The sequence below is a fragment of the Myotis daubentonii genome, chromosome 2, assembly GCF_963259705.1.
Source record: "Myotis daubentonii chromosome 2, mMyoDau2.1, whole genome shotgun sequence".
Taxonomy (NCBI): domain Eukaryota; kingdom Metazoa; phylum Chordata; class Mammalia; order Chiroptera; family Vespertilionidae; genus Myotis; species Myotis daubentonii.
The window spans coordinates 108125329-108142504 of NC_081841.1; the positions used below are offsets into that span (position 1 = coordinate 108125329).

General features: G+C 43.1%; 1 protein-coding gene across 1 annotated transcript in view; it reads right to left on the minus strand.

Moving 5' to 3' along the window:
- Positions 1-9638: 9638 nt before the first annotated feature.
- The window catches only part of ATP12A (ATPase H+/K+ transporting non-gastric alpha2 subunit), a 30861-nt gene continuing 23323 nt past the window's right edge, over positions 9639-17176 (minus strand). Inside the window, exons 14-22 of the mRNA XM_059680848.1 lie at positions 16217-16444; positions 15135-15303; positions 14892-15046; positions 13558-13681; positions 13244-13389; positions 12639-12772; positions 12403-12504; positions 11922-12013; positions 9639-11839 (exon numbers count right to left, since the gene is read on the minus strand). Coding sequence (XP_059536831.1) covers positions 11811-11839; positions 11922-12013; positions 12403-12504; positions 12639-12772; positions 13244-13389; positions 13558-13681; positions 14892-15046; positions 15135-15303; positions 16217-16444 — 1179 coding nt within the window. The 3' untranslated portion in view covers positions 9639-11810. The remainder of the gene's footprint in view (positions 11840-11921; positions 12014-12402; positions 12505-12638; positions 12773-13243; positions 13390-13557; positions 13682-14891; positions 15047-15134; positions 15304-16216; positions 16445-17176) is intronic.

Genomic DNA, 17176 nt, shown 5'->3' on the forward strand with positions numbered 1-17176 from the left:
TATTCTGTATCAGTTTCAGGTGCACAACATAGTGATTAGACAATCATATACTTTGCAGAGTAGTCCCCCTAATATTTCAAGTATCCCCCCTGACCCATACATAGCTATTACAATATTATTTTTTTCTCTCCATTGACCTCTCTCCAGTCACTCCCCCGCCCCCAGCATGTGCCCTCACCCCCTAATGACTGTTTCCCTTAGTAATGCTTATATGCCTGCATACAAGTCCTGTGGTTGATCTCTTTCCCCACCCCAACCCCCCTTGCCTGCCCTCTAAGGTTTGACAGTCAGTTAGATGCTTCTCTGTCTCTGGATCTATTTTTGTTCATCGGTTTATATTGTTCACAAATGAGATCATGTAGTATTTATGTTTCTCCATTGGCTTATTTTGCTTAGCATAATGCTCTCCAGATCCATCCATGTTATTGCAAATGGTAAGAGTTCCTTCTTTTTTACAGCAGCGTAGTATTCCATTGTGTAGATGTACCACCATTTTTTAATCCATTTGTCTACTGATGGGCACTTAGGCTGTTTCTAACTCTTAGCTATTGTAAATTGTGCTGCTATGAACATAGGGGTGCATATGTCCTTTCTGATAGATGTTTCTGATTTCTTGGGATATATTTCTAGAAGTGAGGCTACTGGGTCAAATGGGAGTTCTATTTTTAATTTTTGAGGAAACGCCATACTTTTTTCCACAGTGGCTACACCAGTCTGCATTCCCACCTGCAATGCACGAGGGTTCCTTTTTCTCCACATGCTCTCCAGCACTTGTCATTTGTTGATTTGTTGGTGATAGCCATTCTGACAGGTGTGAGATGGTACTTCATTGTCATTTTGATTTGCATCTCTTGGATAATTAGTGACTTTGAGCATGTATTTATATGTCTCTTGGCCTTCTGTATGTCCTCTTTCAAAAAGTGTCTATTTAGGTCCTTTGCCCATTTTTTTGATTGGGTTGTTTATCTTCCTTTTGTTATGTTGTATGAGTTCCCTGTATATTTTGGAGATTAAACTTTTATCGGAGATAACATTGGCAAATATGTTCCCCCACGCAGTGGTTGTGGTTGTTTTGTTGATGGTTTCTTTAGCTGTGCAGAAGCTTTTTATTTTGATGTAGTCCCATTTGTTTATTTTCTCTTTAATTTCCATTGCCCTGGGAACTGTATCAGTAAAGATATGGCTACAACAAATGTCTGATATTTTGCTGCCTGTGGTTTGCTCTAAGGTTTTTATGGTTTCCCATCTTACGTTTAAGTCCTTTGTCCATTTTGAGTTTATTTTTATGTAAGTTGGTGCTCAAGTTTCATTTTTTTACATGTATCTGTCCAATTTTCCCAACAGCATTTATTGAAGAGACTGTCTAGACTCCATTGTATGTTCTTACCTCTTTTGTCAAATATTAATTGAGCATAATGGCTTGGGTCAATTTCTGGGTTCTCTGTTCTGTTCCATTGGTCTATATGTTTGTTCTTGTGCCAGTACCAGGCAGTTTTGAGAACAGTGGCTTTGTAGTATAGCTTGATATCTGGTATTGAGATCCCTCCTCCTTTGTTTTTCTTTCTCAGGATTGCTGCAGCTATTCGGGGTCTTTTTTTTTATTATTCCATATTAATTTTTGGAGAATTTGTTCTATGTCTGTGAAATATGCCATTGGCATTTTAATGGGGATTTCATCGAATATATAGATTGCTTTGGGTAGTATGGACATTTTGATGATGTTGATTCTTCCAATCCATGAACATGGTATATTCTTCCATTTGTTTATGTCCTCCTCTATCTCTTTTTTCAACAGCCTGTAGTTTTCCAAGTACAGGTCTTTTTCCTCCTCAGTTAAGTTTATTCCTAGGTATCTTAATTTTTTTTGTTGTTGCAATGGTAAATGGGATTGGTTTTTGAATTTCTCTTTCTGTAAGTTCATTATTGGTGTATAAAAAAGCCACAGATTTCTGGGTGTTAATTTTGTATCCTGCTACATTACCAAATTCAGTTTTTAAGTCTAACAGTTTTTTGATGGAGTCTTTAGGGTTTTCTATGGACAATATTATGTCATCTGTGAATAATGACAGTTTTACTTCTTCTTTTCCAACTTGGATGTCCTTTATTTCTTCTTCTTGTCTAATTGCTATGGCTAACACTTGAAGTACTATGTCAAACAGGAGTGGTGAGAGTGGGCAACCTTGTCTTGTTCCTGTTCTTAGGGGAAATGGTTTTAGTTTTTGCCCATTGAGTATGATATTGGCTGTATGTTTGTCATATAAGGTTTTTATTATGTTGAGGTATGATCCCTCTATTCCCACTTAGCTGAGCATTTTTAGCAAGAAAGGATGTTGGATTTTATAAAATGCTTTTTCTGCATTCATTGATAGGACTATGTGATTTTTATTTTTCAGTTTGTTTATGTGATGTATTACGTTTATTGATTTGTGGATATTGTACCATCCTTGCATTCCTGGAATAAATCCCACTTTGTCATGGTGTATGATCTTTCTAATGTATTGCTGGATCTGGTTTGCTAGGACTTTGTTGAGGATTTTAGCATCCATGTTCATCAGAGATATTGGCCTGTAATTCTCCTTCTTTGTAGTTTCTTTATCTGGTTTTGGGATTAGGGTAATGCTGGCTTCATAGAAAGAGCTTGGAAGTGTTCCTTCCTCTTGAATTTTTTGGAATAGTTTGAGGAGGATAGGTTTTAGTTCATCCTTGAATGTTTGGTAAAATTCCCCTGTGAAGCCATCTGGTCCAGGGCCTTGGTTTGATGGATGTTTTTTGATGACTGCTTCAATTTCCTCCATAGTTATTGGCCTATTCAGATTTTTATTCTTCCTGATTGAGTTTTGGAAGGTCATATTTTTCTCAGAATATGTCCATTTATTCTGAGTTTTCCAGTTTGTTGAAATAGAATTGTTCATAGTATTTTTTTTTTTTTACAATCTTTTGTATTTCTCTGGCGTCTGTTGTTATTTCGCCTCTATCATTTCTGATTTTGTTTATTTGGGTCCTTTCTCTTTGCTTCTTGGTGAGTCTGGATAGAGGTTCATCAATCTTGTTTTGTGTAATGTTTTGTTTGTTTTTAGTTTTTCGGGTTTTTTTTTTGGTCTCTATGTCATTTATTTCTACTCTGATCTTTATTATTTCCTTCCTTATGCTCACTCTGGGGCTTTTCTTGCTGCTTTCTTTCTAATTCTTTAAGTTGTAGAGTTAGATAATTTATTACAAGTTTTTCTTGTTTTTTGAGGAAGGCCTGTAGTGCTATGAACTTCCCTCTCAGGGCTGCTTTCACTGTGTCTGTCCCATAGATTTGGATTGTTGTGTTTCCAGGATGTTTTTAATTTCTTCTTTGATCTCTTTGGTAACCCAATCATTGTTTAATAGCATGCTATTTAGCCTCCAAGTGTTTGAATTTTTTTGATTGTTTTTATTGTAGTTGATTTCTAATGTTATACCATTGTGATCTGAGAAGATGCTTGATATGATTTCAATCTTCTTGAATTTGGAGAGACTTTGCCTGTGTCCCAGTATGTGGTCTATCTTTGAGAATGTCCCATGTGCACTGGAGAAGAATGTATATTCTGTCGCTTGGGGGTGAAATTTTCTAAAGGTGTCAATTAAGTCCATCTGATCTAGTGAGTCATTTAGGATTGCTGTTTCTCTGCTGATTTTTTTCTAGAGGAATTATCCAGTGATGTCAGTGGGGAATTAAAGTCCCCTACTATGATTGTGTTGCTGTCAATCTCTCCTTTGATATCTTCCAGAAGTGTTTTTATGTATTTGGGTGCTCCTGCATTGGGAGCATATGTTTACCAGAGTTATATCCTCTTGTTGTATTGATCCCTTTAGTATTATGAAGTGGCTTTCCTTATCTCTTGTATGGCCTTCACTTTGAGATTTATTTTTTCAGATATAAGTATTGCTACTCCAGCTTTCTCTTTCATTTCCATTTGCCTGAAAGATATTTTTCCATCCATTCACTTTCAGTCTGTGTGAGTTCCTTGTTCTGAGGGGGTTCTCTTGTAGACAGCATATGTATGGATCATGTTTTCTTATCCACTCAGCCACTCAATATCTTTTGATTGTGGAGCATTTAATCCATTTACAGTTAAGGTTATTATTGATAGGTACTTGTTTGTAGCCATTTTTATTCTTTGTACCTGTGTTCCTTCTTGCCTTTCTATTTCTTCTTTTTACAACAGTCCCTTTAGCATTTCTTGTATTGCTGGCTTGGTAGTGATAAATTCCCTTAGCCAAGTGGTTCTCAACCTTCTGGCTCTTTAAATACAATTCCTCATGTTGTGACCCAACCATAAAATTATTTTTGTTGCTACTTCATAACTGTAATGTTGCTACTGTTATGAATCATAATGTAAATATCTGATATGCAGGATGGTTTTAGGCGACCCCTGTGAAAGGATCTTTGGCCACCAAAGGAGTCATGACCCACAAGTTGAGAACCACTGCCTTAGCCCATTTTTGTCTGTGAAGCTCCAGATTTCCTCTTCAATTTTGAATGACAGCCTTGCTGGATAGAGTATTCTTGGATTCTTGGATTCCCTTGCTTTGCAATGGGTTGTGTACTTCATTCCATTCCCTCCTGGCCTGATGTATTTCTGTTGAAAAATCATTTAATAGTCTAATGGGAGTTTCTTTGTAGGTCACTTGCTCTCTCTTTCTTTCAGCCCTTAAGATTCTTTCTTTGTCATTAACATTTGCCATTGAAATTACAATGTGTCTTGGTGTGGATCTTTTTGGGTTCATCTTGTTTGGGACTCTGTGCTTGTGTGACTTTTCTTCTCCAAATCAGGGAAGTTTTCTGTCATTATTTCTTCAAATAGGTTTTCTAATCCTTGCTCCTATTCTTGTCATTCTGGCACCCCTATTATACATATGTTACTTTGTTTCATGTTGTCCCAAAGTTCCCTTAGGCTCTTCACGTGCTTTCTAATTTCTTTCTCCAATAGTTGTTCAGATTGGATGTTTTGCTGTCCTATCTTCTAATTCATTAATTTGGCCAGAAGCTCGCCTGCAGGACCATAGGGCTGGGCTGATGCTGCTGTCTTGGCTGCTAGAAAATGCAGTTTCAGGCTTTCTGGTGGGACATGCTGGGTCCAGAGCCCACACTGCGGGCTTTGTAGGCAGAGGATGCAGACAGAGGCTTGCCTGTGGGACGTGTGGGGCAGGAGCCGAGTCCATCATCTTGGAGGCAGGGAGGTCAGCCAGAAAGTCACCTGCAGGACCACAGGGCTGGGGTTATGCTGCAGGCTTGGAGGGCAGGGAACTTGGTCAGAAGCTTGCCTGCAGGACTGCAGGGCCAGGGTGATGCCACAGGCTTAGCGGATTGGGGGGGAGGAGACACAGTTTGAGACTCACCAGTGGGATGCTTGGGAACTATGTGGTGGGCTGGCAGGAGGGAAGCACACTCCAGGATCCACAGGTATTGGAATCTGGTGAGGCTGGAGTCCTGGTGTTCATGAGTCTGGAGCTGAGAAAGCAAGTCTTTGGCTAGAGTGTCTGTAGGGTCTGGGATGGTATCTGAGTCTAGTCTGGGTGCTGGTGAGGCTGGGATCCTGGTCACAGCAGCTCTTCCCTTCAGGATGGCATGGTTTCTGTCGAGCCGACCACCCTGGGAGTGATTTCAGCAATAGCAGGTGCTCTCTGTCTAGGAGAGTCTGGTCCGCCAGCTCCTGAATGTCCTGCAGTGTCTAACTGTCCCTCCCTCAACCACACACACTACACACACATCCACAAATTCCTCTTTCGCTCCCTCAGTCACTCACATTCCCTCACTGCTGTCCTGCTGGCTACCATCTCCGACCTCTTGAATTTTCTTAAAGATAGCCCCTGCATCCTGGCTGTTTTTGGCTCAGTGAATAGAGCATCAGTCTGCTGACTGAAGGATCCTGGGTTCAATTTCGGTTAAGGGCACATGCCTGGGTTGCAGGCTCAATCCCCAGTGGGATTGACTGCAGGAGGCAGTCAATCAAAGATTCTCTCTCATCACTGATGTTTCTATCTCTCTCCCCCTCTCTTTTCCTCTCTGAAATCAATAAAAAAATATGTATTTTTAAAAAAGTTGACCCCTGAAATGTGTGACTGGTACTCTTTCTGGTAGTGGTGGTGGGTGTTTCTGACAGTGGGTCAAAATGAAGCTGGAGTGGTGGGCAAAGGCATATCATGTACAGCACTGTGGTCTTTGCTAAAACTTTGAATTTTATGAACCAGGGGAATGACATGATCCAACTGCTTTGGTAGCAGTGGGTCAAAGAGTTTCATTTGTTGTTGTTGTTAGCTCCAGATTAAGGAAATACTATGCACATGGCCTGGGACTCTCCTACCAGGGATGCTGTTTACCAAGGAGATGAAAAAGGATGTAGGCCTGCATACCAAAGGGGCAGGGCGATAAAGTGGAAAGGCTTAGGTTGGACAAACATGGCTCTATGGACACTTCTTACCTATGTGACCTTGGTAAATAACGTTCCCTTTCTGACTCTCTTTTTTTTTTTATGCAAAATGGTCATGATAATAGTCCCTGCGTCATAGATCTGCTCTTGGAGTTCACTGAGATAACACATGCAGAGGATTCCCACAGTGCCTAACATACAGTGAGATCCATGAACAAAGCTGGAAGCTCACTGACTCCCTACTTTCTCAGACTTTCTGTTTTACTCTCTCCAGCTTTTAAAAAATATATATTTTTCTACTGGTTTCAGAGAGGAAGAGAGAGGGAGAGACAGAAACATCAATGATGAGAGAGAATCATTGATTGGCTACTTCCTGCATGCCCCCCACTGGGGATTGAGCCTTGACAGGGAATCGATCCGTGACCTCCTGGTTTGTAAGTCGATGTTCAACCACTGAGTCACACAGGCTGGGCTAACCCTATTCTTAAGTGAACTGTGACCTTCCAAGTTCCTGGTGAGGTTAATGAGTGGAAATAATTTGGGCTATAGTGGGGGCAGCCTATATTTGTAAAGATGAATAGTGTAAAGGAATAGGGACAGCCTTCCCATGACAATGTATTCTGAAATCTCATGGCCAGACTGCATCAGCATGTTATTGCAGGAGTGAGACATGGAAAGTGAGCTCTCCATTAGTCATAATTTTGCCACCTCTGCTCTTTGGTTGAACTCAAAATCACCTTTCAGAGGTCGGTCAAGGTGAAGTATGAGGAGTCACCGTGCTTTATTATCCAGACCTCACTTCTCAGAGCCTCAGTGACCCTCCTACAGAATGGAAGTGTAGCAGTAAACCTATGTCCTCATTTAATTCTCACAGATGCTATAAAACAAAATGGAATTTTAAAAATTGTGTAAGACCATTAAAGTACTTTTGAGGTTTTCTTTTTTATGTTAATACATAAGAATCACGATGAAAAGTCTTGGATAGTGTGCTCTCTTCAAGTAGAAGAGACTAAAATAAATAGTTTTGCATTTCATGGGCATTTGTGAGAGACAGTATCACATAGTAGTTAAGAGCACAGACTTTGGAGTCAGATTGATTGGGTCTGATTCTGGGCTCTGTGACTTAAAACTAATTCTGTGTGCCTGGGTAATGCACATTGTGTATATAAACCACATGTTCTGTATCCACTGCAGCATCAATAAAGCAAAAGGGAGAGCCAGAAGACAGTCTGTGGATGCAGCCAGCCTGCTGAATGAGCCAAGTGGGAGTCAGTAGCACAGTTTCACGTGTAGGCAGCTGGAGCTGGCCAATGTTTAACTGTGCCAATGAAAAGGAAAATGGGGGGGCTTGCAACCTAGTTCAGTATCTGGTTAAAACTGTAGTCTTACTTCCCCACTCTGACTGACTTGGGCAGAGCTGCAGAGCCTAATCCCAGGGCCCTGCCACAGCTGACTTGGGTGGAGCTGCGGGGACCCTCGGGGGCCCACCACAGGAGGAGATACTTAGGTCAGAGCCTCCCCACGAGTTCAGTTCAGACTTTGGATCCAGAATTCCCCTGGACTAGCAGATTTGCGAAATGAAGGTTAAACTTTCCTCCCTCAGAGTGCCGGCTTATCCTTCTCCCGTGCATCCTGCCACACACCAAGACTAAGAGTGCCCCTAAAAGGAGTGAAAAGTGGATTTCTTCTCTTTTCAGTGTGAAAGGACAATTTTCAAAGAAAAGGTAAACTCATGACTCTCCTACGTATGTAAAATAGACAAATGTTAAAGAATGTAGTTAGCTGACTCTTTAGGTGATGAAACTAGGCAGGTGTTAGATCCAGTTCAAAGGAGAAAAGCACAAGGCATTTATCTGGATTCTAGAAATGTTACTGTGTAAAGGGAACAGGACTGTCTTTTTTTTCAGAAGAAGGAGAAGCAGCTCTTACCAGGCGAGATCATTTGCTTATCTGTAGACAAGGACTATTTTAACCTTAGAGCTAAAAGCATCCTTGAAGGATGAGCTCTGGATAGTGTATAGTTTTCCATGGGAGTACAAATTCTCCCCACACCACCCTATAGATTCTACAGTTGAGCCACTTAGCGGAGGAGAAGAAATCCACAGTGCTGGGCAAGTCACCTAACTTCTAAGTCTGTTTCCCTATTTGTAATACAAGGCTGAGACTACTAACTGATGGGGTTGTGAGTGTTAACCTGAAAATGAAAGGCCAAAGGGAGAGGCAACAAGCAGTTATTTGAGATCCAAAAGAATAGCTATTTGGGAAGTGCTGATTCAGACAGAAACCCAAATGGTATTCTGATTAGGGGTGAAGGCAAGGGTTTTTATGAGGATGGGAAGGAGAATAATTACATGAATAGGAGGAAGGAACTTCTATTGGTGTTAATATGTTAAGATAGGATTTCTACAGGTGAACATAAGCTAAATTATTCTTTAGCTATACATGGTGGTGCTAATCCTATATAATAAAAGTGTAGTATGCAAATTGTCCCCTAGACTGGGAGTTCATCCAGGAGTTCGACCATGGGGTGGGACTGGCTGGGGGAAGGGTGGGAGGCCTGGGCCAGCAGCCGGCAGCCACTAGGGACCATACCAGTGCATGAATTTCGTGCACTGGGTCTCTAGTTATAAATAATGTCTTTAACTTTCAGTCCTGTACTCAGAATGTCTACTTTCCTGTCAGCTTTGCAAACACTTGTTTGGAAGACAGTGCTGCTTTAGGCCCAGTGAAAAAGTTATTTTGTTCAGTTAAACATTAAAAAGTTTGAGGAGTAGGACATGTGAGGCAGTTCCTCTGAGATGGCAGCTCTGACTCCATTTTGAAATGGATCCATTTGTGTTATTTTTCACACAAGCATTAAGGAGATGCTTTTAGGAGGTTATCACAGTGCCAAGGACACAATGGGCATTAAATATCAGTTATTGTTATTGTTCTGTTAAGAGAATTAAAGTGTGCTAGTGAAATGATGGCAGAGTAAATGAATGTGGAGATTTGACAATCTTTGTAAGTGTAGAGTCAGAAGGAAGCACATGTGTGCATTCAGATGTTATATTTTAAAAGTCCTTGCCTTATTACCTTCTCTTCCCTCTTCTTGATAATAACATAGTTTGTCAGGGAAGGGGTGGCCTTTCCAGGGGGATGATCTGAACACATCCCAGTTTGAATCTCAGCAGGTAACCTCCCTTACAAACACCTCCAGAAGAGTCTGTTTCACACACACACACACACACACACACACACACACACACACACACACACGAGTCAAGTGCTTCACATGCTGGCGTTAGCTGCCTTGCCAAGACTGGAATGAGACTCGCAGTGGTTCTCAACTTTCTGGCCCTTTAAATACAGTTCCTCATGTTGTGACCTAACCATAAAATTATTTTTGTTGCTACTTCATAACTGTAATGTTGCTACTGTTATGAATCATAATGTAACTATCTGATATGCAGAATGGTCTTAGGTGACCCCTGTGAAAGGGTTGTTCGACTGCCAAAGGGGTCGCGACCCACAGGTTGAGAACCGCTGTATGCCACCTGGAAGGGTTTCCAGTTCACTGGAACTACTGATAAAAGATTAGTTCCAGGTTAACTGTGCAATAACTGTGGCTGAAAATAGAGATTAAAAACCTGGAGGATGGCAATATTATTTTAACTTAAAGATACACATACAATATGCACATTATAATCTATTTACATAAAGTTACCATGCTGGCCCCTGACCTCTTTCATGCTTCTAAATGTGACCCTGAGAATATGGTAGAGAACTGTGGCTCTAAGTTGCCCTTTCCCTGTCCAGAGATCTGACCTAGACCCACCTGCAGCAAAATGTCTTTGTCTGAATAAGTAATGGAGGAGAGGTGACAGGGCAGAGGCCACTGAACGAAAAAGGAACTCTGTCCAGTTTGTGCTGGGTGTGCCATTGATGGAAAGGCCATGAACACTATGATCCCTATCCTCCCTATGGGAAAGCTGTATTCTCTCATAGAAATCCTGACTTTAAAATGTGGGCCCATCAGAGACCCAGCCTACAGGGTGGTGATGCTGGTGAGGGGAGAGTTGAAAAAATCCTGTATTTTCAGACCTTCCATAGAGAAGTAAAATGACTGAAAGAAACAAACAAAAAAAACCTTGAAATATCATCTCGTTTATGGGTATGAACTATACTCTGCATTCCAAAAAAGCTCCAATTAATTGGAACACCACAATGAGACCTGGTTTTATAAAATACCTTTTACTTAAAAATGAAGTCTTTCTGGGGCAATCAACATGGATGTGTGTGTCTCACCTGAATAAATCTAAGTTAAGGCATGAAACATGAGAGATATAAAATGAGTGCTGGAGGGTGCTTTGCAACTGTTTTACAAGAAATAAATATTACTGTTTTAAACAACAATAGTTCTCTACTTGAGAATGAATCCTGGGAAATAAAAATACCTTTGAGTCAGGAGAGCATCTGGAACAGGATATGCAAAATGAACTTGAAGTTCCGTTTTGGAGTAGTTGGTGGTAGGGGTGGAGGGCAGCATGGGATGGAGTGGGGGCGGTCACACTGGTAGGAGGGAGAACACCAAGGATGGTTGAGGTGATGCAGCTAGGTGGCTGGGAACCTTTAAGAAGGACATCTCAGAGTCACAACTGAGGTTGTCCTTGTTTTTGTGATGTAAACCTACCATCACTTCCATATCTTGCAAACCTTCAGCTGCACTGGCCTCTTTTGAGCAAGGTAGGTATGAAAATATAAGTTCTCTGGGAATTCAGAGAAATCTTTGGGAGGTCATTGAAGTTTTAAGATGGTATGGAATGGAGGTCCGAGCAATCCTATGAGAGTTAAGGGAGCAGAGAGACCCCAGCAGATTTCTGGATTACCTAAGACTATTTCATGGGAGTGAGCTTTATCCTATATAATAAAAGCCTAATATGCTAAGTGTCCGACTGTTCAACCATTTGACCGGTCGCTAGGATGCACACTGACCACCAGGGGGCAGATGCTCTGACTGCTAGGTTAGCTTGCTGCTGGGGACTGGCCAATCGGGACTGGACGAGATGGGCTGGGCATGCCCTGGAGCCAACCTCCTGCAGTCCCTCCCCAGCCTCTAAAATATTTCTTCTAATTAATTTCCTTTCAATGTACATGAATCCGTGCACCAGGCCTCTAGTATACATATAAATACATCAGTTTTCCACATACATTACCTTGAAATTCACATTCTTTTATATAAGGAAGTGTATATATAAATGAAAATCATATATAAATAGTCAAATCTCTGCTTTACAGTATAAACATCTGGTAGTGTCTTTCCTACAGTTTTCTGGCTTCTCCTGAATGTATTCTGATGATGTCCCGGATGTGGCCAGGAGATGGAGAGGAATGTCCTGGTGTTCTGGTGGGAGGCTTGGGAAGTAGGTGGTCTTAATAATACATGTTCTTATCCCACCAGCCTGCAGAGGTAGAAAGTGAGTTATAAATGGATAGTCTGTGGAAGTGGATAGGCAGAGTCTCAAAGATCATCCCACAACTTACTTCCAGGGTAGAGTCTGATAAAAAGTTTCCGCACCTCGTCGTACACCCAGATGAGAATGGCGTGGGGCACAGCCACAAACCAGTACTGAGGCCTAGAAGCAGAAGAGGGAGGTGAACCTGAATGCACTGAAGAGAGGGCCCAGACCCTGCCTCCTTGGAAAGAACAGATCCATTGGGTCACAAAACATGAAACTGGAAAGTTTCTTATTTAACCTGGATTGTGACCACTAGAAGTAGCATCTGCCTTTGAGGTGACCTGTTGGATGAGGGTAGAGATGGGATGGTGAGGAGTGGGAAACGCATTTCCTCTTCGGGAAAACTAGCAGTTCAAAGCCTCTGACTAATATGGAACTGCTCCGTTTTGTCTCTTTTGAAAGACTGAGGGGAACCTCCCCACTTTCCCCAAGTCCTAATGTTTATTTAGGCTTTGACAGCTCAGAGCAGGACTGGCCTTTTCCTCCCCACTGTTGAAGGAACTCACCGGAGCATGGTGAAATTCAGGGCTGTGATGCTTCCGAGGCCATAGGAGAGGATCAGAGCGATGATAATCTGGGAGGCAATCCCCACCCAGATTACTTTATTTCTGCAAGAAACATTAAAGCATGAAGATTCTGAATGCCTTTGGCCCAAGACCACATACCCAGCACCAGCAGAGTTGATGCCTCTCATAGTATGCTGCCTCATCACCCAGGAGGTGAGGTGGGATACAGGTAGTACCTGAAGAGACCCTGCTGGAAGATGGAATTCCTCCGGGTTTTCCTGATGATCAGATCTGCTATTTGCTGGACCATGATGCCAATAAAGAAAGCTGTGTAGCCTGTCCATTCTAGGTATTTCCTCTGGTAACGTGTCTGTCAATGGACAGAGAGAGAGAGAGAGAGACCTTGATACCCCACAGGGAAAGCTTCAGAGAAATTTCCATGCAGTTCTGTGAAGCTCTACTCTCCTGACCTCCCTGAGATTGAGAGTGGATCACCCCCTTGTGTTTGGAAAGAAACATAGTTGTTTTTTGTTTATTTTCTAACAGGCAAGCAGGAAAAGATGCTAACTTAATTGATTTGGCCCAACTGTGGGCATTGTTGGACTGGCTACTTTTCCCTAAAAAGTGAACTCTAGGCATCAAATTCAAGACAAGAGGTGAGTCCCAGCAAAGGCCACAGCAATGTCACCCCAGGGCCCAGAAGCCCTGTTAACTTAGAAAACGTTCACCTTCTCTGCGTCACTGCAGCCATCCAGGGAAACCTAAGTTCTGTGTCAGCCTGAGCAGGGCCGCAGCAGGAGGGGAGGAGCGGGAGGACGGAGAAGGCAGAACCCCTCCTTACCCATTCTTGTCCATAGCTATCTTCCAAGTTGTTCACAGAGTCCTTCTCCCATTCCACCCGGAGGTTAATGAGGGTGCTGGGTCTAAAGCCCTCCTGTGCATACACGGTGAAATACACAAGAAAAGCTCCCAGGGACTGCATGATACCTGAGGGAATGAGAGTAAGGCGTAGGTTCCACAATGACTTCAGAACTGCCCTGTCCTCATTCTTCTCATGGTTCCTCCTTCCACCCCAACCACACCCTACAAGGAAAAGCACAGCTTCTGACTGTGACTGGGTAGTCCCCTGGGTGACAGGACATTCCCTCATCATACCTATGTGCAGATAAGAGTAGACGGCAAGCGGCTTGTTCACCAGTCGATCCTTCTTCTTGTGGCGAGGCTTCCTATTCATAATGTCACTTTCAGCTTTCTCATAAGCTAAGGCGATGGACGGAACCTGGAGGGGAGAGTCTTGAGGCCCACCCCTTGAACACTGTGCTCTACCCACAGGATGTCAGTAGGGGTGTAGTCTGAGGCCTGGGGAGGGTGGCAGGGAGGATGGTGGAAGGTGGCCATGGGCTATGGAACTAATCTATTCAGGGTGAAGGCAAGGGGTGGGGGGCGGTGAGTACATTGTCTGCAGAGAATTTAAAAACAGCTTTAAAAATCAATCTCCTTTCCATCATCATCAGGTGCTGGCAGTTCTATACAATGCGAGTTATAAGTATCTTTGCCCTTCTGGGGCAGGTTTCTCCTATTGTCCCCTTCCCTGGATCACAGTGATTCTCTCCCAGGTCCTCCATCCTGGAGGGCCTGTTAAAAGACAGATCATGGCTCCACTGCCCCTCCCCACTTCCCACAGACTTTCTGATCCACAAAGTCCTGGCTAGGGCCAGAGACTGCATTTCTAGTAAGTTCCCTGGGTCACACTGGAAGAAACACTGCAGTGGAGAAAAATGAGCAAATCTAAAGGGCCTGAAAATGATCTGACTGTAACCTTGGCGATCCCATTTCCCCTCTGAGGTAGAGCTATCTTGTCTCCCTGCAATGTGGAGGTTGTGTAAAGCAAGAGAGGGCAAGGAGGCAATTTGCAGGACTGCTCTCCTCACTTGGAACTCAGACTGCTCCCTGTTGCCTTTCCTCCTTTGCCTGTGTAAGCCAGAGACACGTGCATAATGTCACAAAGATTCCGTACACAGATGCAAGCTAGTAGAGGGGAGGGTTTAGGTGACAGCATTGTAGGTCAATGTGAGACTTTATAACTGTGGCTTCTTATTGTGTTGAGGTGAGGAGCCTCCAGATCACAGATCCTTCTATTTAACAAGGGGCTGCTATGGGTTATCACTTTAGCCATTGGGTCCCCAGCAACACAGGAACTATCTTGGTGACAGCTGCATCTTCTCAAAAGAAAAGAGAGCTGACCCTGACGGATGGCATATTTTTTTGGAGGGTGAAGAACTCATGTTTGAAAAGCTGTTATATGAAGTGAAGTGTTGTTAATTTTCAAACATTTGACAGATTGGCACAAGGAAGAGCTCATTAAAAATGCAGAGCTTCAGCTCCTTCATGGCAAAGTTTAGTGTATCTCCTTGCCCTTGAGGCAATGACTCTGAAGTTTACATGACCTGGTTTAGTTATCAGACCCTATTCCCTGTAGTGCTACTTACAATGTCTGTGCCCAAGTCGATGAACAAGATGGTGATGGTGCCTAAGGGCAGGGGCACCCCAACAATGATGTAGATCAGAAAGGGGCACAGTTCAGCGATGTTCTTGGTCAGGGTGTACGCGATGGTCTTCTTGAGGTTGTCAAAGATCAGGCGACCTAGGCAAAGATGTTTCTCCTTACAGGGCTGGCTCTTCTCCCAGTGACCCCAGTTTTCAGGAAGACCACTTGGAGGAAGACTACGCACCTTCCTCCACCCCGGTGACTATGGATGCGAAGTTGTCATCCAGCAAGACCATGTCAGCTGCATTTTTGGCAGCATCTGAACCTGCTATCCCCATGGCAATCCCAATATCTGCCTTCTTTAGAGCCGGAGAGTCATTCACTCCATCACCAGTCACAGCAACAACTGCATCCTAGGCACAGGGACACAATGAGAAAATGGGAATGAACAGGACTATGGGGTCCCAGGCAAGAACATTGTTTTTCTTTTGTCTTTAGGATGGAGGCCAACTGGAATGGAGACAAAGGGCCTGGTTTGGGATTTGGGGAAAAGATAAAGATGTGAAATCCCAGATGACATATAATGAGCTCCAAACAAGATGTATTTAAATAATTAAAATCAATGTATGTGGCAGGCAAGAGGGATACCATTGGTGCTCCATATCCACAGGTTTCCCATCTGAAGATTCAACTGACGATAAAAAATATTCAGAAAAAGATAAACCCCAGAAAGTTCCAAAAAGTGAAACTTGACTTTGCCACATGCTGAACACTATGCTGATGGAAGTGATATGGGGCACACCCTGATATAGCCTCTGTGCAAATGTAGGTAATGTGAAAATGTCAGTTATAGGTAAATATAGGTTACATGCAAATAACACTCCATTTTATATAAGGAACTTGAGCATTCATGGGTTTTGGTTTTGTGTGTGTGTGTGTGGGGGGGGGGGGCAGGGAGTGGGGGGAGTGATGTCCTGGAACTAATCCTCTGAGGATACTGAGGGATAACTGTATATTTTATATTTTATGTCTTTACATTTTTGTTCTCTGTCTTAAATTTTAAATCTCTCTGTACCCACATCGACCATAGTACCAGATGCTTCACTGTCAGAAAGCCCTTTGGAGAGTGTGCAGCTGCGTGTGGGAGGGAATCTAAGGAGGGCAGAGGGTCAGCCGGAGATGCGGCAATGTGGGATGACGAGGACAGGCAAGGACTATATCTAGAGGTTGAAAAGGCACCAAGCCTTGACCTGGGATCTGAATCTTAGCCCTACAGTTCGGACGGTGAGGGACTGGGAGGTCCTTTGAGCACTGCTGCCCACCCACCTGCCTCTGGCAGCCCTCCACAATAATCAGCTTCTGCTGGGGGGATGTTCGGGCAAAAACAATCTCTGGGTAGCTGGTTAAAACCTCATCCAACTGGTCCTCACTCATGTCCTTCAGCTCCATGCCAGTCACCACCGCAGCCTTAGCATCCCTAGAAAGGTCAGAAGGAACTGGATGAAGCCAAAGGCCAGATCTTTGGCTGAAACACCCTTCTGGGCAGGATGTGGACTAAAGCCTCTTTGATTTCACTGGGGAATCCAATGTCCTTGATATCCAATACTTGAGTGGGATGACAGGCATTTTGAATACTGGGGACACTTTGGTCTCCATTTCAAGATGGTAAACTGAGGCTAAAAAAGAAGTCCATTCCCCCCCCCCGCCCCCAATAGGGAATAACCAAGTAGCCTTTTCCTGATAGGAATGGGTGAGAAGTGGGACTTCCTGGGCAATGTTTTACTTAACAAGGAAATGGAGGATAAAAAAACACCGCCTGTTTAGATGTTTTGGATCCTAGAATTCAGCTTATGCCAAAACATGGGTAACAATTCCTGTTGTTGTTTATTTCAGATTTATAGAGTATCTACTATGCAATGAGCTAGGTAGGAAAAAATATATTGAGGTCTTCTTCGAGGAAAACTATTGTCTGCTACTCTAAAAGGAAGGTTCTAAAAACTCTGATTTTTCAGATCTGACTGTGTTGTTCCCTGTTAAAATTCTTAGAGGCTTTCTTTTCATTAAGCTTAGAGCAGACCCCAGGTGAAGCTGGGACGGCCAGGTGCAGCCTGTGCTGTTGAGCCTCATATCATGTCCCCTATGTTTCAGTTCTAAGCCCACAGGCTCTCCACAGCCCAAAGGCTTGCACAGTTCTTGCTGCCTCATCTTTCCTTCACTAACACTCCACTTTTCAGTCTTCAAAACTCAGCTCCAATACTCTGTAACAAAACACTGCATGCCTTTTTC